At 29.2% G+C, this 21647-nt stretch overlaps 2 protein-coding genes across 3 annotated transcripts in view; one reads left to right on the forward strand and one right to left on the reverse strand.

Moving 5' to 3' along the window:
- Positions 1 to 2295, reverse strand: part of LOC107448795 (importin-13-like protein cdm) — a 39327-nt gene extending 37032 nt beyond the window's left edge. Inside the window, exon 1 of the mRNA XM_016064135.3 lies at positions 1919 to 2295. Within this exon, the coding sequence (XP_015919621.1) occupies positions 1919 to 1963 (45 nt within the window). The 5' untranslated portion in view covers positions 1964 to 2295. The remainder of the gene's footprint in view (positions 1 to 1918) is intronic.
- Positions 2296 to 2552: 257 nt separating this feature from the next.
- LOC107448796 (protein FAM151B-like) overlaps positions 2553 to 21647 on the forward strand; it is a 30017-nt gene continuing 10922 nt past the window's right edge. Inside the window, exons 1-2 of one of the 2 annotated variants that reach the window (XM_016064136.4) lie at positions 2553 to 2778; positions 8234 to 8392. In XM_016064136.4, the coding sequence (XP_015919622.1) occupies positions 8372 to 8392 (21 nt within the window). In that variant the 5' untranslated portion in view covers positions 2553 to 2778; positions 8234 to 8371. Of the gene's footprint in view, positions 2779 to 8233; positions 8393 to 18079; positions 18309 to 21647 lie in introns of those variants that run through there. The other variant, XM_043045695.2, reaches the window with a different exon arrangement.

Below are 21647 nucleotides of genomic sequence, written 5' to 3' on the forward strand. Positions count from 1 at the left end.
TCCTTTTGCTAGTATTACAAGCATTTTAAGCTAAATTACAATTAAAAAAGGCTATGACTATGAATTGAAAATTAGCAATATGTCGATTAAAATACTGCTTCATCTCTGATATTCACTTAAATTCTTGTTTTTATTACCAGTATTGTAATGAGAAAAATCTTTCTGGATAAAGTTTTAAAATTGATAGTTTTAATATCAATAAATTTTCACTTAATGATGCGATCTACATAGGAAAACTTTATAACAATTAGGAATGTAACAAATATTCAGCCACTATTCGGTCAAATATTTCTTAGAAAAGCAATTTTCTAAAATTTATAAATAGATAAAATAAAAAATAATCTAAAATAGTATTTTTGACTATAAATTATCAGAGATAGTTTTTACATATATTTGTTAAGTTTTAAAATTCAAGTGCTTGCAATTTTATGTCTTGGAAGACAAATGGAAAAGCGAAATTGGAAGAATTCAAACTAGAATATTTACTGTATACTGAACCACATGTTTTCTAATTACATTGAGGCAAATCAATTTGGCAGTTTTTTCAACACTTTTTTATTTAAAAATCGAAAAAGTTTTTTTTCTCCTTCTCGTTTTAGCTGTTCTTTTGATATTGCTGTATTTTAACATAACATTTCTAATAACACTATTCTTTCATTGTCACTTTTTCTCCAAATGGTATTTGGTAACTAAGAAACTTCGATTTTCAACATTAACTCTACTTTTTATTATGACACAGCATCTTTTTAAAGAGCCTTTCTAACTAATATAATTCCTTTATCGTCTCTTTTTGTTAAAAATATGACAGCGAGAAAAATATTAGATTAAGATTTTTGGTGTTAAAATTTTCGTTTCAAAATTAAGAACAATTTTCGTTTCTACCTAGCTTTTTATTTTTTAAAAATCTATTTTTCATAAACGTCTTTATTATGACACAGCAATTAAAAGAGTTTCTATTTCTGCTTTTATTCTAAAAAGAATTTCTATTTCTTCTATTTTATACTTCTTTTTTCTTGAAAATACAATAATTGGAAAACTGAGATGTTGATTGAAACTTTTCTTTTGAAAATCAAGATCGATTTTAATTTTTTCCGCTTCACTGTTTTATATAATCTTTTGTTTTTTTTATGGGCTTTTATGATAGTGTCGCATTTTTAAAAGCGTTTTTGATAGACTTCTTTTAATGCTTATGGGTAGTTTTTCCCCGGAAAACATTATTTTTAGCATTAACGTATTGTTTAAACACTTAATAGTATTTTTTTCAACTTTACAACTTCAGTTTTTTTTCACAGCTGTTAGATAGTATTTTTTATTCATCTTAAATTTTTCTAATGGATAACTATTATATTTGCCCTTTACATACCAATAATATAGTTAAGTTTTGAAGAGTTTTCAATAACAAACTCATTTAAGTATAAAAAATATTTATTACTGATTTTTTTTTTAAATGTTGCTATTCAGCTAAATCACTATTCCTTTCAACTGTAATAACATTTATTTACTTTCAAATTTAATTATTGAATCAATTATTACTATAAAAACTTATGTCATTACTTACTTATGTTGTGTGATTAAACTTATGCGAAAATTTATTACAATCTAAGATAATATTGTTCCCATAATTGATATATACATTTTTTTATATCAATTAAGTATGATGCATGAATTTAATACTATATTTCCAAATGTCAACACTAAAGCATGCTTAAAAACTAGTATGTTTACTTATTTTAAAAACAGAGACGGCTCATAACATTAATTTTTTGTTAAAATTTGTAACAATTTGCTATTGTGCACGCATTTGATTACTCCATTTTAAATGTCAACAATACACTGGCATCTTTAAATGTCAACCACAGAGAATGTCAACATTAAAACATATGTTTTAGAATCAACCCTTATTACTATGTCAACTTACTTGTTCAATGTTTTCAACAGTGAACTGGTTGTTTATATCACTCATTTTGACAGACTTTATTTTAAGAATTATAACTCATTACTAAAAATGTCGGGAAAATTAGTAGTCTACAGGTATCAAAACTAAAGGGACAAAACTTAAAAAGACATCACAAAGTTCATTTAATAATAAATAATAGAATTTATTGATTGAAAACTAAAATTCTACTTCGAACGATTGTTAATAGGCAGCGAACTATTAAATGATAAGAAATAACGCAATTATCAACACTAAAATAAACTACACTGCGAACGTCTGCCATTTTCTCTACTTAATTAAAAAAAAACAAAAGGAAGATGTTAGAAGTGGAGAATATTTTAAGTGGCGCCATCTGTAATATATATAAAAAACTAAAAAATAAAAGCTTCCATACTTAAAACCAAATTTATCAACATTTACTAAATTAAAATAATTTTTGACAGTTTTGAATTGAGCTAAAAAGTTGTTTATAATCAAGATAATTGCTACTGTTACTTTTTCAGAGTATTAAAAATGTAATAAATTGCTTAATTCTTAACAATCCCAGTGAAACAGTTATCTCTGATAGCATTTTGAGTGTTCATCAGTTCTATGACCGTCAGCTCCGTTAGGTGTCAATGACCTTTAGTTCAGTGATCACAGATCAGCATAGAAGAGTAGAAACGGATTGTGGAAGAACAGTTAGATACGCAATTCTCCCATATTAATAATGGATTTCAAGTAGTGAAACTTAATGACAAGCTATTAAATTTATTAAAATGAGTGCCTAAAAGAAACATTGTGGATTTGTTAAAAAATTTCATTCATAATTCTTTACTTTGCGAAGTATCAACAAATAACAGGTAAGTTCACGTTCACTTCCTGCATGTGATATTTATTACCTATTTTAATATGGATTAATATTAAAATAAAATTTACAATAATTTTCTATTAAATACAGTTCGTATGGTGAATTTTTTCTTTATTTTTTATCGTTGTAAATATTTTAATGTTTCGAAGAAAAAAAAATGAAGAACCGGCATGTGATGTGTGTACGTATTTATATGTGACGGTGTTTGTTTTATTAAGGCAGTGTGAATGACCTTTCTTTGAAGTTCACTACGTTTATCTTATTTAATAACGGTACTATTAGAATTGATAGTAATTGAAACCTGAATTTTTTGTAAGATTTTGAACCTAAGTAAGTACTTTAGTTGTAGTTTTATTTATTTATTTATTTTCAAATTAAAAATAATATTCAACCTGCGTAACATATTAATATTTGTCAATTTTATTCGCAAATTGTTTTATAATTATAAATCAAATTGCTCTTAAAATTGTTTATATTCTAACATTAATTTTTAATTAAATTATTTATATTCAGATTATAACAGTATTTTTTTTTTTAAAGGTTTATAATTTCAAAAATAATTTTAGTTATAGGATTATTTTGTCTTCAGCTTTTCTAAGAGGTTTATTACTTGAAAATAATAAATCAAATAAATAAAAATAATCGCACTTTAATCATACTTTGATAATAAAAATAATCGAATTTTAATATGAAAATATGGTGTGTGCGGAAAATTGTCGATTTATTACATTCATATATTTTCAAATATAGGTACGTTTTAGAATCAATAAAATTTATTCTATTTTTTTCCTTGAGAGTTAATAATTGATGATTTTCAAAAATATCTATTTACTGATTTTTTTTTTAAAAATACGGTGAAACATTAAGTATATCCTTTTCATGTGTATTATATAAGGTTATAAAAATATTAATGTACAAATTAAAATATAAATAGCATGTTTTGTAATCATTTTTATATTTAATTAAGTCTTACTGCACATTAAAATAAATTAAAATATTTATTGCAAGTATCTTTGCATAAGTTTCATGAAATATAATTTATTCCATTATTCTTTCGTGTCAATTAATTTGATGATTTTTAAAAATTCCTATTTACCGAATTTTTTTTCAAATGCGGGGAAACATATGTTTCTCCTTTTCATGTACGTCACATTAAGCTGTGAAAAAAATGTATTAATGTACAATTCGAAATATAAACAGCATATTTTGTAATCGTTATTATATTTAATTAATTTATAACTGCATGTGCACGTTGAATCAAATTAAAATATATGTTGCAAGCATGTTTACATTATTTTTATAAAAATGCATAATTTTTAAAGAAATCTATATATGGCTTTCATTTGAATATATCTGATGCAAAAAATATTTATGAATGTACAGTTCTTATGTTAATATAAATGCAAATTTTCCTGGAAGTCTTATAATCTATCTACAGCCAAGATGGCGCAGGGGATAGAGAGTTCGCCTTCCAATGAGGTGACCATTCATCGCTGGGATCGAATCTCAGCAATGAATGGTCAATACGAATTCCACATCCGGCTTGCACCGACCACAGTGCTGACGTAAAATATCCTTAGTGGTAGACGGATCATGGGTTTAGAGTTCCCTTGCCGTCAGGCTAACCATGGGAAGTTTTCCTTTCCATGTGATGCAAATGTGGGCAAGTTCCATCAAAAAGTCCTCTACGAAGGCAAATATCTCCCAATACTTGATCCATGAGTTCTCTTGTGTTCTGAATTGGGTTCAAAGTTACAAGGCTGCGGAGTTAAACATTAATAATCGTAAATTCGATAATTATTAACTATTGAAATTGTTGTGGAAAAAAAAAGAAGAAAAATATGTTGATTGAAAAACTGAAGTGCAATTACAGAGTTGAAATTCGACGAGCTTATAGAGCAGTTTTAAATTATAAACTTAGACAGATTTTTTTGAAATTTCTATTTCCCTGAAAAGTATTGCAATTTTGTGTTTTTTTCTTCTTATTGTGTCACACTTTTTTATTTCTAAGTTTAATTTCGTTTAAGTACATTTGATTTTTTTTAAAATTCCAGCTATCCTTTCATTTCGTTACGATTAAACATATTAATAAAATGTGTTTGGATAAAATTAGAAATTAGTTACAAAAATTTATTTTATAAACGAAATTATCTTTTTTTAAAATCGACTTTTAAGGAAAAAAAAAGCTTTTAAGAAGATCAAGGAGGACGAAAAGCTTTCGAGCTAGTTCTAGAAAGAAAAAAAAAGAGGAATAAATGAGGAATAAAAAGGAGATTAGATGTCTTTTTTATCTTAACATTAATATCAAGATTTTTAAAAATATAAGAACCGAAGGGAAAGAAAAACTGTTTCCAATGCTAACTGTAATATATAAAGTTAACGTTATATTGTTAACGATAACGATATATTGTAACCTTATATTGTTAACAAGTAAAATTACTTCTCATTTATTGTTTCTTATTGTGTCGCACATTCTGTATTTTTAAACTTTATGTTTTTATAAAAATTGATTATAGAAGAAAAAAAGAATTTTCGCACAGGATGAAACTGTTTTTCCACAGAACGGCCCTTTTTAATAACTCTACGGGGGAATAAATTTCCTTTATAACTTTATTTTCTTTTATAACCGTAATTAATTTTATATTCGTTTTAATTTTATTTTATTTATAACCGTAGTTAATAAGCTGACCCGATTTTGGGCTTACGATTACCAATTTTCAACTCAGTAGCCTTATAATTTTGAACCCAACCCAGAAGAAAAGGAAACTCCTGAATCAAGTATGGGGAGAAATTTACCTTCCTGGAGGACATTTTGATAGAACTAACCCACAGTTGCGTTACAAGAAGTGGAAAACTTCCCACGGTTAGCTTGTCAGCAAGGGAACTCTAACCCATGATCCGTCTACCACAGAGAATAATTTACATCAGCACTGTAGTCGGTGCGAGCCGGGTGCGGAATTCGTATCGACCAGCCTACGCTGAGATTCAAACCCGGTTCACCTCATTTGGAGGCTAACCCTCTATCCCCTGAGCCACCACGGCTGGTTCCAAGTTATTTGTATGTTATATTTTATATTCGTCGTGGAACAGCCAACCCAATTTTTGGGTTTACGACTACTAATGTTCAACTCCGTAGCCTTGTAATTTTGAACCAATCCAGAAGACAAGGAAATTCCTGGATCAGTACCCCAGAGGTATTGATTTGTTATGGGAACATGGAGAACTTTGCGACTCGACAGATTTAACGTGCATCAGTCACTATTTACTACACGGGGAGTCTTCAGCCGGCGGGGATCGAACCCCCGAACTCTTGGACATGGAACCAGTGTCCTACCAACCAGGCTATCTCGGCCTTTAGTTATTTGTATTATTGATTTGTCTCAACTTAGTGATACTCAAAATGCAACATGCGTCAATCTAATCATAACTTTTATGAAAAAATGGACATAAACCGCCCGCTCTTGATCTTAAATGATGAAGGAGAAAAAACGATAGGATTTCGAACAGCGATAGCGAACAGGGGGTGGAACCTGCTAGTAGACAGGAAAATATAAGACAAAATAAATAGCATTATTCAATCCTTAAATATTATTAATCCAAAAAATTAATTAATTGCTAGTCTTGATAATTTTTGTAATTACTCTAATAACAAAGATTATATGAAATTTAAAAATAAATTCTTCAGAGAAATTGTTTGAATATGATGAGATCCCTTCCTCCGTTTTTATAAATTACAAAAAAAAGTATCTAATTTAAATAAAGATTGGGTTATAATTTAATATAAATTATAACCCTTATAGAAGCAAATGTTTTTTCTTTTTGAAAAATCGAAACCAAAATATTAATTTGCTACTGTCCAGTAAATGGACAGAGATCTAAAAAAAGGAAGCAATCAACTTCCTTACGAAAAATGTGTGGTCAAAAATGGATGTTAAGTAGTCGGAATAGAAGATAAGTGAATCAATTAAATCTTTCCCTTTGCATTAAAAGTCTTAGAACCACTGATCTGCATTCACTGATATTTTGCGTGTACAGTGCTTAAAAGAAAAGAAAGGACGACCCTGAATAACTTTTGATCTAATAATCGGATCTTCACGTTCTAGGACTCAATCTCAATGATACGAGAGGGTAACCTCAAATATGCTAATTAATTACTGCGGATAATATTTAATTCTCGAAATCAGACACAAAAACGTACTATCTCTGAATAAACATGCCTTTTTTTCGACGGATTTGGATTTCTGACCTCCAAAATAGAGGGGATAGTCGTAATCTGGTAAATATGGTCCCAATAGTTTGGTCAGGAGAAGGGTTCTAAGTTTGGACCCCTTATCGTTAATTTTACTTTTTACGCCATATCTCGAAAACTTATAAAGCGAATTGAAAAACATTTGCTCGGAATTCTAAAATTTATTTATCCAAAGACAATTCAATGCAAAGGATAAATTTTAGTTCATATTTATTATTTTTTTGTTATTATATTTAATACTAGTCAAAGAAAGAATTTGAATTGTGAGGTATACAATTTTTTACATCATTTTAAAGAATTTGATTTTACATGGCAAAATGCAAAATTTGAGTGAAATCGGGCGAATAGTTCCTGAGAAATCGAATTCTAAAAATACCGACTTTTTTTAAATCAATCATTGGATTCAGCGCAAAAAAAAAAATGCATAGAAACAGTACTAGTCTAGAGATAGTAACGTCAATTGCGTAAATACGTAAATCAATTATGTATTACCCGTTTTTCTACTCATTTTTCCAAAATTTTCTTTTTTGTATATATTTACAATATTTGATTAAAAATACAATGGTCCAAAAAAGTATTTTTTCAGAGGGTCTAAATTTTTGTAGTAAAATATTAATCATCACTAAGTTCTACCTACCTAAGTTTTTTTTTGTTAGTCGATAAAGAGCTGGCGAATACAGTATTTTTTTCCCTAAGTACTACAAATTTTCGTATTTATTTCAATTTTTGTGTCTAAAACTTTATTAAGTACCAAATTTCATAAACATGTAAAAAAACGTGCTTTAAAACATCTGGTTTTATTTACAAATTGAGTTTGAAGCACGGTTAACTTACTTTACCACAGTTTATATGGAATAGCAAATTCATCAAGATATAAGTACAACAAAGTACCCCTCAACAGCTAATTAACTTGTTCTTTCCCTTTATCAAAGATAATTTTATATTTTCAGTTAATCAATGGCAACAGTACTAAAACTGTAGATGATTCAATATTATTGATTTCAAGAACATTTTTTATTAAATTTGAAATGCTATAACAAGATAACTCTAAAACTAACTGCGTGCGAAACTTGAAAACATGACTTTTTTTGTACATTTTTTGAAAACAGGTGTTTTAAAGGTATCTGTTTTAATTCTAACAGTATGCTAACAATATGGAAAATGTAATGAACCGAAATATTTATTTTCCTTGTTTTAGATTAAAAGAGAGAGATTGTATTGGGCAAATTTACAACACTTGGATGACCCTACTTCAAAAGGTTGTCTTATGTACCTTACCACCCCCTAGTGGGACAGTCTAGGTCAGAAGCCTCCGGTTATTCTTCGGGAGGCTCTTATGTATCCAATCAACTCTTTGGTAAGTTCATTTTTCATATATGAGTCCCTCAGAAGCCAATGCGGTGAAGTCCAAAACACAAAAATTGAGAAAATTAATGTTTTTTGATACATTAGTTTTTAAAATTCTTGGTTTATTAATTTAATTAGAAAAATGTATAAAGTCTTTTTTCGAGGTGTAAACTCTGCAAAAAAAAACAAGATATGTACAGGATGTGTAAATAAAAACGTAAGTATTTATTGAAATAATGACAGCATCTTAAAAATTTTTAGGACTTATACCTTTTGGCAGCTGAAAAAGATAAGAAATTTATGTAAAAATAATAAAATAACATTGATAAAAGGTGGACTTATTCACAATGGCTTCTGAAATTATTATACAATATATTCAGAAGCTATTAAAAAAAGGGCTGTCTAACCTAGAAAAAAGTAACCAACGAGTAAATCCTTTAATAACTAAGAAGATTATTATTTATTTCATCAAAATTTCCAAAAATCGGAAAATATCAAAAAATGGACTTAACCGCATTGGCTTCTGAGCGGCTCATATATACACCGAAAAGCCATTACATTATGACCACCCTCCATCTATAACAATGGGCCGCCCAGGAACAATGTTTCCATGGGGCACATTAGGACCCATAATCCTCATAGAACATTCCTGACGTCTGTAAGCTACTTGAACATTGTTCATCCAACCCATTCATGGCAACAGTTTTTCCTGCGGGGGATGGTGCTTACCAACAGGATAATGCACCACGTCATAAGGGTCGAATCGCCATGGATTGGTTTGAGGAACATTCCAGTGACTTTCAAGTCATGTCTTGGCCCCCAAATTCACCTGACCTTAATCCAATAGAGCATTTGTGGTCCTGCTTGGAAAATCAAATTCGTGCTGCCACGCTACCCCAGTTGGTGAGCGCTTGGTACGAGATACCTCGGACTACCTATCAGCACCTTTTGGAATCAATGCCACGGCGGATGCTAGCAGTTTTGAGGGCTAAAGGTGGTTATAATGTAATGGCTCTTCGGTGTATGTATGTATATATATATATATATATTTTAATATTGGAAAGATAGACAAAACAGGTCCTTAAAGTTTTTTTCCTCCCTAAGCAACTCTTAGTATGAAATTACTTACATTTTTATTTCAATGACAATTTATCTCTTTTGTTCAAAAGATTAAAATTATTTAACGTAAAAAAATAAAGTAAATAAAAATTAAATGAAAAATTATTTTTTTGAAGGTATACTAATATCCTGTTTTATCCAACCTTGTCGATAGCAAAAAGTTACTGCGATGACCTTTTTTCCCAGAGAAACTAACAGGAGCTTAAAAATCAAGGGACATATATGGAATATGTTTGTAATTTATCGTAAGTCAAATTTGTGGATCAAAATTAAGAGCATAAATTACAAATAAAACATTGATCGTGCTTTCCTGCAATGCTACAGTTTCATGTGCTCCTCTATTACATTAGAGCAGAGCCGGATTAACCTATAGGCACACTAGGCACGTGCCTAGGGCCTACGAAAAACTTGGGAGAAAAAAATTTAAAAAAAAAAATCTAACGTAGTGGAATCAGAAAAACAGTTTTGTTTTTCTGATTCCACTGCGTTTGATTTTTTTTTCTTTTCACTATAAATTTCGCTTTCAATAAATTCTTTTTATTCATAAATTTTATCATTAGGTTTTTTTTTTAAAAAAATTCCGTTGATCTTGCCTTGTTCCGGGTTTTAATATTTATGCTAGTGCCTTTTTTAACTATCGTTTCGGTTCGATAATTTTCAAGTGTTTTGATTTAGATTAATAAGTTTTCCTTTTATTTTATTGTTTCCCCCCCCCCCGTTTAATTAGGTATGAAATATATTGCGTTATTTAATCATTGGTTTTGTTTACATAAGTTAATTTAGTAATTGTAATTATTTATAAAAAATAAATATGAGAATTTTGTATTTTTTTTAAACTTGTTTTTCTTGTCTAAACTTGTAAATTTTTTATTCTTTTAAATGTTATATTTCTACCATTTTTTTTTCTCTTTAAAGTTAGGAGTACCTTTCTTTTTTCTCTTACTTTATGCATTACACTTGTCGGTATTGCAGATAAAGTTCGACAAACAAATTCGTAAATTAAAATCCATATTAATAAAAGTGTAAAAAAAAAATATGCAAGAAAATTTCAGCATATATTTTGAAAAGAGGGGAGGAGTGGGGGAAGGAGGGGAGGGCCCAAAAACGGCTATGCCTAGGGCCTACGAAAGGTATAATCCGGCTCTGTGCCTAGGGCCTACGAAAGGTATAATCCGGCTCTGCATTAGAGACACTATATCTAACCTTCCGAGGGATATTAACTGTGGTACCATGGATTTTGGTCTCGTGTTTATTCATCGCATACAGTTCGTCCTGGGACAATTCATCGCTCACAATTCGTTGGGACGTCAGTTCGTCGTCGACACAATACGTCGTGGCGATATTTCAACGTCCGTTCAATTCGTCTCGGGCACAGTTCATCGCAGGCTCAACTTTGTCACCAGCTCAATTTGTATCGCTTAGCTATCGCATGCGAAAATAAATAAATAAATAATAATAATAATAAAACGCAGCAAAACTTTACTATAATTTTTTTTCTTTTTCTTTTTTTTCTTTCTTTTTTTTCGGAAAAAAATGTTTTTTAGGGTGCAAGACAAGTGATAGTTTCAAAGAGAAACACTTTGAAACAAAATGAAAAGAAAAAAAAAGTGAATATTCTAAATATTTCTTGGTTTTAAAATCAGATTTTTACGTATTACGATACTATCTCAATGATTCAAGAGTCATAGTTTAAATTGAGGTAATTGAAAGCTGCTAGTGATAGATTATGAAAATAATTGTAAAAATTTTATGAAATCATATGAAAATAATTGTAAACGATCGATATAATGTGAACAGCCTATAACGAGAATTCCGCTATAATGACAGATTATATATTCTATTCTAATCAAAATATTATATTTTTTCTTGAACTGATACATAAAAGTGAAATTTAACATCCCCTCCCATTTTATGAACTTTTATTGAATTTTTACGTAATTCTTAAGTTTTGGTTGTTTATTTCTCAGATCATCACGAGACGGCGATCAAAAACACCTGCCTCAATAACCGTGATTCATCATTTAAAAAGGGAGAAAAAATACATTTAAAAGCATTTAACTCACACCAATAAGGCGTTGAGTTGTTAAGTGATTAATGGAATTTGTTCTTGGTTAAAAACAAAGCGGTATGTAGTTTTTTGACGATAAATAAGATGCTAAAAGGAAATTAGGGATGCATCATTAATGTATGTTTTTGATCACGCGTAAGTTTTTCTCGAAGAGAATAATAAAAAAAGCTAGAAATCAAAATAATACAAAATAAGGAAGACAAACGGTGGTAGATGCCAGTTTAAAAATTTAAAATTAAAAAATTTCAGTGAAATTTCGTAGTGATAAATACTTGAGTTTACTTTTGTTATGGGCAAGACTTATCTCTGTTCTAAACTTTTAAATGGCAGCAGTTATTAAAAGTGTTGTTTAGGTATAGTAGCATGATTATGTGCTATAATATGAGTCCGCTTACAGCGTCACCTGTTGAAAAACTGATGGGTTGGCGATTATCTAGGAAAGAAGAAAAAAAATCTGAGAAATGGGGAAAAAGCGAATTACAAAGATAGCTGTGTATCGTAATTTTAATACGAATAAACACTCCTTTGATATTATTGCAAATTTAGTAAAAAACGTTAAAAAGGCGTTTTTTTTAGTTGTCTTTATTCTAACGTGACGAAACTACCCATAAGGAAACAAAAACAACTATAATTATTTCAAGATATTTTCCATGTAAAGCGCGGAAAAAAACGGGACACTGATTTTGATCTAGGATTGAATTTTTACATATCTTAATGATGCGAGGATTTAAGCTTAAATATGCTAAGTTAATAGTACAAATGATATTTTAAGTTATGAAAATAGACTGAAATCTTACTTTTTCTGTAAGAATATTACTTCTTTACGACGGATTTGAACCCTCAAATTACGGGGGATAACCGCAATTTATAAAATATGGTCGAATGATTTGATGAGGAAAACGGTCTACTGTTTGGACCTCTAAATGTAAATTTTATTTTTTGCTTATTTCACCACAGCTCTAAGACTTTTTAAGCGAATCAAAAAATTTTTTGCCCACAATTATAAAATTCGTTTATCTACAGATAATTCCATACAAAAAAAGAATTTTTAATTATTATTCATTATTATTTTAATTTATAATCGAAACATATTTGATTATTCCCAACGTCGTATTGACGTTAGCCTCCTTATTTTTTGTTATTTTGAATTCCACTTTATAGAAGAATAAAATATTAAAAAATTATGTGCAGAATGTTGTTTGACTTTAATGGGCAAAATAAAAATAATAATGATAAGTTTTGTCGATAACTGATTTTTGGCAATTTTTAGTGATGAGAAAAATTACAATTTAGATTAACCTGATGATTATAAAAATTATCGGTCAGATTTAAGAAATTAACCAAAAATGTATTTCAGCTGCCGTCAACGTAGTGAATTTGGATCTAGGTTGATTTAATAGGAAACCTCATTAACCATTTTTTCATTGGAAAAACTCGGTATAGTACAAAGACATTTTTAAAAATAAATCTGAACTATTACTCGGGTTATTGTGCGATTTTAATTGCTCTTTTCAATAAGATGAAGCACCAATTCACACTTCAAACTCAATGCTTTAAAGTCGTCATTACTTTACCCGGATATAAAGTCCGTGAATAGTATATGGGGACTCCTAACAAGATGAAAAGCTTCCGAAAAAGGCAATATTTATGTATAAAAACTGACAGATTGAAATAGAAAATTCTTTGTACATGTCTCCTGTAAACGTTTAAGACTTTCAAAGCAAATTCGTCCTCCTTAGAGAAGTTGCAAGAAGTAAATACAAAATGAACTATTTTTCTTTACTCATTAATTTAAAATATATTTTCCCTTATAACTCATTTCGCGTGTATAATTTAAAGACATAGAATTTTTGTGTTGCTTGAATAAAAAATTTGTTTTATAAACAAATTTGTTACAAAACTGAAGCAAATTAACAGTACTCTTTAATACTAAAACATATACAATTATTAAAAAAAAAAATTTCTTTCTGATTAATAAATTTTATGCTTTTTTTCCCCCTATTCTTTTGGGACATGGTGTCTGTTTGTAAACATGTACATTTGAGAAACTGTAGGAAAAATAATAGTAGTACTCAACATTAGGACTGGGCGATAATGCTGGGGATGCATCGGAAATTATCGATGTTCGGATTTTCAATTTTTCGAAGCATCGAAAATTGTGATTTATCGAGATACGAGCGATGATGAGCATTTTTTCGGATAGTGCATCGAGAGTTTCCAGTGCGCACGATGAGCACTTCTGACAATGAAACAGATTGACCGTAAGCTCGCGCGAAGAGCTTTTATTATTGATATTTTCTTTATTATTGAGAGTAATGAAGTAAATTGAAGAGGGGAGGGGTAACTGGGAAGTTACGTGCATTTTAGAGTCAGCTGTTCCTAAGTTTTCAATCTTTCTCAATTCATCAGCAAAGTTTTTATTTTTCTGTTTATAAAGATTTTTATAAGTGATCTCGATGTGCATTAAAATTTTGATTTTTATATATTCAAAGTTAATGACCTAGGCAGCGGTTGACAAATTTTTGCTGCAAGCCCCCTCCTCCTCCTCCTGCACAAGTTATTCAAATTTCTTTTTATTTTCAAAGTATCATGCCACTCTTATGATTCATCGATTAAAAAAAAATTACAATTTATTGTTAAGAAGACTAATTTATAGCATTTTGTGTAAGGTAGCTGAGGATTGAGTTTATTACAAGAATATAATTGCCTCAATTTATCAATCAAAAAGTGCAAGAATTCGAAATTTACACAATACCAAATGTCAAGAAATTAGTGTAACGAAGCATCGCGATGTTAGAGTAGCGATACGTCGCGATGCCGAGAGTAAGGTAGTTAAGGAGCGTTAAGGTAGTGTAAGGAGCATTTTGTGTAAGGTAGCTGAGGATTGAGTTTATTACAAGAATATAATTGCCTCAATTTATCAATTAAAAAGATCAAGAATTCGAAATTACACAATATCAAATGTTAAGAAATTAGTGTAACGGAGCATCGCGTTGTTAGAGTAGCGATACGTCGCGAAGTCGAGCGTAAGGTAGCGTAATGAACGTTTAGGTAGCATAAGGAGCGTTGAGGTAGCGTAAGGAACATTTTGTGTAAGGTAGCTGAGGATTGAGTTTATTACAAGAATATAATTGCCTTTATTTATCAATCAAAAAGTGCTAGAATTCGAAATTACACAGTACCAAATGTCAAGAAATTAGTGTAACGAAGCATCGCGATGTTAGAGTAGCGATACATCGCGATGCCGAAATCTTAACATCGCCCAGTGCTACTCAACACCTGTGGTTATTTTCCAACAAGTCATTTTTATGGTTGCAGTGAATTTAAATCAAACTTTACTGTGTAATGGGGGGAAACAAGACAATCCAAAGAGAGAAGATAAAAAAAAAAGAAGTCAGGGGTAAAAGAAATAATAAACCGCAAAGCAGGTGATGAGATTGAAGGTTTGGATCATCCATGAGGAAAAATGGTCTTTCATACCAAACCCTCTCCTTTCGAAAAAGGAAAGGCCGGTTTTCACGGAAGTCTGAGACTGTTGCGTTCCCATTTTTTTTTCAATGTCTATAACAGAATTTATTTTATTATTAATTTTTTTTTTTATTCATTCTATTTTACCGCTATTCTTATTCTTCCGCACTAGGTGAACGAACGGTTTGCTTGTGTCGAACACGGCTTTTGTATTTGGCGTGACTCAACATTTTCGTAGCCTTTGTTTGTTCTTATATACGCGAGATCTTTGTATCCGATCACTTTCAGAAACATTCTTTGCAGATTTGTATTAAAGACTGTTGTCTTCTCCTGTTTAAATCATATAAGAAAACTGAATTTCGATTGAAAAAATGTTTTTAAAATGAGTTTTGAAATTTTGTTATAGTTGCAATTGTTCTAAAACGATACCGTCAAGACAAGTTTTACGAACGACAAGAAAAAAAATAGGAAAAAAATTTTATTTTACGAAAAAGTCGTCTGATAACATTATTTTATTTTTCTCATTTTAAACAATCATGGCATCTTACAACACTTTTCAGTTTACAAATTATTCTATAATTGCAATCCCTGACCAAATTATTAGACGCACCATACGAATCTATGTAATATCAGGTGATACTTAATTATACTTAATTATCAGGTGATACTATACAGCTTTATTGTTTTTATCCGACTGAAATCGGTTTGTACTTGTTTACCGATCGTTTATTTTGAGAGTAAGGAATCTGAATCCGTCAGAAAAAAAAAACACTTTTTCAGAAAAAGTACGCTTTTGTGTCTGATTTCGAAACTTAAAATATCGTCTGACCTAATCAATTAGCATATTAGAGGTCACATCTCGAACCATTACGATTGAGTCCTAGTACGTGAAGTTCCTATCATTAGATCAAAAGTTATTCAGTGGGATTAGTATTATAATTTATTTATTATTTACGCTCCATTTTATATCCTTTAAAATAAGTGATAAACTGTGGAAACTATGAATTGAGGCAGCAGTAAGTTGAAATAAAACCATTAAAAGTTAATTGATTAAAAATAAATTGCAGTAGCAGGAATGATACGAAGTACACTAACTATAAGAATAAGGTAACCTATAAATTGCAAAAACTTGGAAAATAAAATAAACTATCGTAAGCTTAACTCGCAAACGATCACGTAACTTAATTAACATAATAAAAAGAAACTGTTTACAAAATGTAACTATAAAATTTATATAAAAAAAGAAATTTTTCTCTATACAAAAAAAACCCTTTTTTTTTCTTATTGTAATCAGACCGTTTTGTAGGTGTTTTTATTCTTTGGAAAAACACATGGTATGATCCATGATTTTTGATTTTGATTGTTTTTTAAATGAAGAGTTAAATCTAAAAAGAGTTGTTTCTTTATTATAACGTATATCTATAACATTACCTTATTACGTTTTCGGATGAACTTTTTTGAATCGATCTAACATATTAACCATAGTCTAAATAGTCTAAACATATTTATCGTTTTACAACTTGCATTCCTTTTTTTATGTAAATTACGTTAATATGCTATTATAAGTTACCGTTAAAGAGATTAATTAAGTGATTTAGAACTTAACGATCACAATGTATGAACAATATATGTACAGTGTGCAAAATAAAGAATGAACCACTCTGAATAACTTTTGATCTAATGATCGGATCTTTACGTTCTAGGAATCAATATAAAAGGTTCAAAGAGGTGACCTCAAATATGCCTTTTAATTAGTGCAGACGATATTATACGAAAGTTACGAAATCAGACACAAAAATTTACTTTCTTGGAATAAACATACCTTTTTTTTCAACGGATTCAGATTTCTGATCCTCAAAATATCTAACCGCAATTTGGGAAAAATGGTCCCAATAGTTTGGTCAGGAAATCGGTGAAAAGTTTGGACCCGCTAATGTTAATTTTATTTTTCGCGTATTTTATTATTTTATAATTTTATTATATAATTTTGTTTTTTTAAAGTATTGAAAACTTTTTTTGCACACAATTATAAAATCGGTTTAACTAAAGATAATTCTATGCAAAGTATAACTTTTCGTAAATATTTATTATTATTTTTATTTAATAACAGTCGAAAACCTTTTGAATTGTGAGGTATAAATTTTTTTACACCATTTTAAAGAAGGTAAATTTGAATGGCAAAATACTAAATTTGAGCAAAATCGGTCGAATAGTTCCTGAGAAATCAAATTTTGGAAAAGTTGCATTTTTAAAATTAGATAAAATTTAAAATTTATAAGATTTGTTTCTAGTTTATAGCTATCTTTTATTTCAGACAGTTTGATTTCAATTTTTAACAATTTTTTAAATTTTTTAATTTAGCAGAATTTAAAAATTAAACAGTAGAATTTAAAAATTAAATTCTACTGCGGCTCTTGTCTAAATTACTCAGGATAATTAATTTTTAATTAAAACTTCATTTTTTACGCAAAATTACCTGAGACCCAGCGTATAATCTGATTCGATTTTATCATTTTAAAATTAATGTTTTAAAACGTTTTTCTGTTTATATTCCATTACAAAGCGATTGTTTATGTGGACGTAAAATTGGCTTTACTCTCATTTTTAATTGCAATAAAAAATAAAGGTAAGAAATTCCACCTTTTATAAGCAATTTTATATTTTTGTTTGAGCTTAGCGATTTTGATTTTATTACACAATTGTAAAAAAATACACTAAGAAACATTCTATAATATGCAGGAAAAAAAATTCTTTACCTTTAAGTTAATTAAGTTTAATCAATTAAATTTTTTTAAAAAAATATTTTATCCCATTATGAGTTTACTTTTTCTAAGCATTACTCTTTCTAAGTGAAAATCGCATTACTGACATTATTTAAAGCTCAGGAGGTTAAGGAAGAAGCCATAAGAAGAAGTCTCGTTCACCTCTTATACGAAAAGAATAAAGAAAATCTCTTAACAGGTTTTGGAATAATGACCGAGATTTTCTGAACTCATTATCATAAACTTCAGACGAAAGTGACAGTGAGAGTAAGATTCTGGCGAGATCTGAATTACAATTTTGCCAATGAACTTCTTTTAATATTTTCATGGCAACATATCAGAACACAAAGGAGTTTTTCACTTTGCTTTTGAATTGCCGCATTGCTCCAGATTGTGGCAAAGCGAAGTAGTTGATTTAATTGTTTACGTCGTACTAATGGGCTACAAGATGTAGCTGGAAGTAAACAAAAGTGTTAATTTATGGAGGAAAAGCAATAAACAAAATTTACGTAAGTTTTTAATACTGAATACCTTACTGAAAATTTTGTTTAAGTTTTAATGAAATTCAATACCAAGCACTGGTATATGCAAAATCCCATACTGTTTATTACTTTAGTGAATGTAGACTTAACTTTTTGTTATTTTTTGTTTTTACTGTTCTTATGAATAAACCTAGATTTAAAAAATGCTGTTAAAAAAGCGAACAAAAAAATTGTTAGGACTTTGAATGCGAAATAGCATTATTTAATGGTATTGTTCTTATCATATGAATAAAGCACTATTTACAAATTGCGTTCATAGGAACAAAGCGTTATTGGTGGACTAAGCCGTTAATGGTATATTTTGTACAAATAAAGACAGACGGATTTCATATGAATAAACCATCATTGGGTCCTTTCCGATTAGTTTGCACTATTTATCGTCTACAAAAAAGAAGCGCTATTTGTCGTTTTCGTATGAATACAGCGTTGTCAATCTGTTTCATATAAAGGAATTAAGAAAAATTTAATAATTGCTATACACGAGATGAATTAAAACCTTAAAATCATACATCCAAGATTTATAATTGAGAACTGGAAGCTAAGTGCGCGAATTTTGAATTTTTGGAATGTTGTTCACACTCCACTGCACTGTGGGCCAGAAGACCATGATCTTTGGCCAAAAGTCAAAAATTTAATTTGCAACTAAAATATGGGTAGGCAGTTTTAATGTAGCCCAAATTAAGTATTCATAATCATTCCAAACATTATAATTTACTTTTTGAACCGACGAGAGTACAATGTAGGCAGTGAAATTTTTTTTAAAAGTTCTTTTTTAAATGCAACTTTAAAATTTTTTTTTTCAGAAATATATATAGAAATTTCACCTTACTGTTACATTTTTATCAGAGTAATTAGTCTGAAATTATAGTACAATTTTTCAATTTGTTGGATTAGTTAATACTCTTGACAGACTTATAGTTTATATCTTATAATTTGATATTTTACAATGTTTGAATGATTCTCGAAACTTAGTTTCAAAAAGTTCCACGAGGTAATTGGCTAAACTTTTTTTGTTGTCTTCTTTGAGGTTTCTTCTTTCGAAAAAACCTGCCTCATTTTGCCCGTATTGCAAAGGTGGACTAAATATACCGAAAAACAAAAATTATGTTTTTTTTTCCCTTCATATTTTCGAGTTATTTTGTAATTAATGCCCGTTATTTTGTAATATTACTTCGGAAATATAATTTGCTTTTCATTCTTAATATAAAATTACGAAAATTATTATATTTTCATTGCTATATTTAATTATTTAAACGTACTATATTATTTTTCTTAGTTTTGCTCGCCATATTTCAGTCGCCATTCCGTTTTTTTTTTTGTTGGTATTTTTAGTGTATTTCAAAATTTTAACTATGAATTCAATTTACCTGCACCTAAAAACCCCCAAATTTTGAAAAAAATTTTATCGGAATACTAATTTTGGCCACGAAGCCTTGGATGCTGGCCCACTGTGCACTGCTTGCGTTTAGAAAATTTCATAAGTCGTTTCGTATTCAACCAAATCCATAAATCGAACATATTTTTACCAATTCACTTTAAATTTAAACTATATATTTAAAATCAACAGCTTTACAAAAGTGTTTTTCATATTATTGCTCAATTTCTTTTACTATTGTAAATTTTCTGGTAACTTTTCAGATGTGGAATTCTTTTTTAAAATTTCGCCATTTTTGAAAAAAATTGGTAAGTTGAAATATTTTACGTGCTTCTGTAACTATTCGCCTACATATTCGAAGACCAATTTGTATAGTAATCTAACTTAAAAATCGCAGGGACCGCTAATTAAGCGGCAAACCTTAGAAAGAAGACATACCTTACCAAATCGGAACCTAGTATGATAAAAAAAGACATTAAAATTTCGCTATCAAATTATAAGCCGTAGTGGGGCTTTTTCCTTTTTTTACCTACTTCTGATACTTTTTTTATATGGAAAATTTTTATGACATTTTATGCATTTTTGAAAACTATGCATTTTTATGTAATATGATTAAATGAAGCATATGTTATATAACAGGGGCTCCCAACTTACATAAGGCCGGGGGCCACAATTAAAAACACCAGTCAAATGGCGGGCCGCAACTTTATCAAAATTTTATATAGGACTCTTTTTTATGTTTGAAGGAACATTAAATATTACTGACAGATTTTTATCAAGTTGTACAAAACAAAAGTATTGAATTTACAAATTAAAATAAGAAGTAGATTTTTAAAAATATTTAAATGCATATTAAAAAATTCTGACTACAATAAATTTAATGTGCACCTATGTATTAAACAATTAATGTGCAACAGATATCTAATTGTTAAGATATAAAACTTTAAAAAGGTTGGTATTAAGACTTACATAGTAGCACATAAAAAGTTCAATGAGAGAGTTGAGAGGTTTGTCTGCTGCAATCACCAAAGAATAGATATTTACATTTTATATTTAAAATTTAAAAATGTAAATAATTTCGCCCAAAATCAAATTGGAAAATTTCTGATATGCACATGCTAAATTATAGTCAGAAAAAAAACGAAATAAAAAAGAGCAACATGCAGGATTATTTTTGTTATTTGAATAAATATTTTCTTCGTTGCAAAACCTGAGAAATAAATTTTTTTTTGCACCATTGGTATGTTAAATTTCACAGTAACGAAGAAATTAGTTTATTTTTTTTTAACGAGAAAAGTATTTTAAACCCATATAGATTTTTTACGAAAATTGCCCGCAAAAAAATGACAACTAATATATTTTACTTCGCGGGCCAAGGCTTCACGGGCAGGATGTGGCCTGCGGGCCGCCAGTTGGTAACCCCTGTTATATAAAGTTGATATTGATATTATTGCATTCATAAAAATATCGCTTATTCATATAATTTTTAATGCAAGTTATCTGCTTACTTTTATTATTTTTATAAAAAAAAATATTTGGGTAATCTCAGAACTTCTTAGATAACTTTTATAAAAATTTTTAAAGTTATGAAAGAAATAAAAAAAATATTACTGGAAGGAAAAAAAAGATGGCGAAAGCATTATTTTGAAAAATATTTAAATTAAGCATTATATATCATAAATTTGGATCAAATCAGACAATTATGCTCAGTTTTTTTTATGATACCTTAATATACCTGAAAACTAAATTAACTTGCCATACCTTATTGGTTGCTATACATTAAAGCTAAAGTTTTGATTTTATGATAATTATCTAAAACTAATGTTTCCTTCAAAGAACTTATTTCTACATTAACGACAAAAGTTCTTCACCATGTCTCCATAGCTCATGGAAATGCATTTTAGCCTGATTCGCCCCTCTCGGCCACTGCG

Source organism: Parasteatoda tepidariorum, chromosome 7, assembly GCF_043381705.1.
Source record: "Parasteatoda tepidariorum isolate YZ-2023 chromosome 7, CAS_Ptep_4.0, whole genome shotgun sequence".
In the NCBI taxonomy this organism is placed as follows: Eukaryota; Metazoa; Arthropoda; class Arachnida; order Araneae; family Theridiidae; genus Parasteatoda; species Parasteatoda tepidariorum.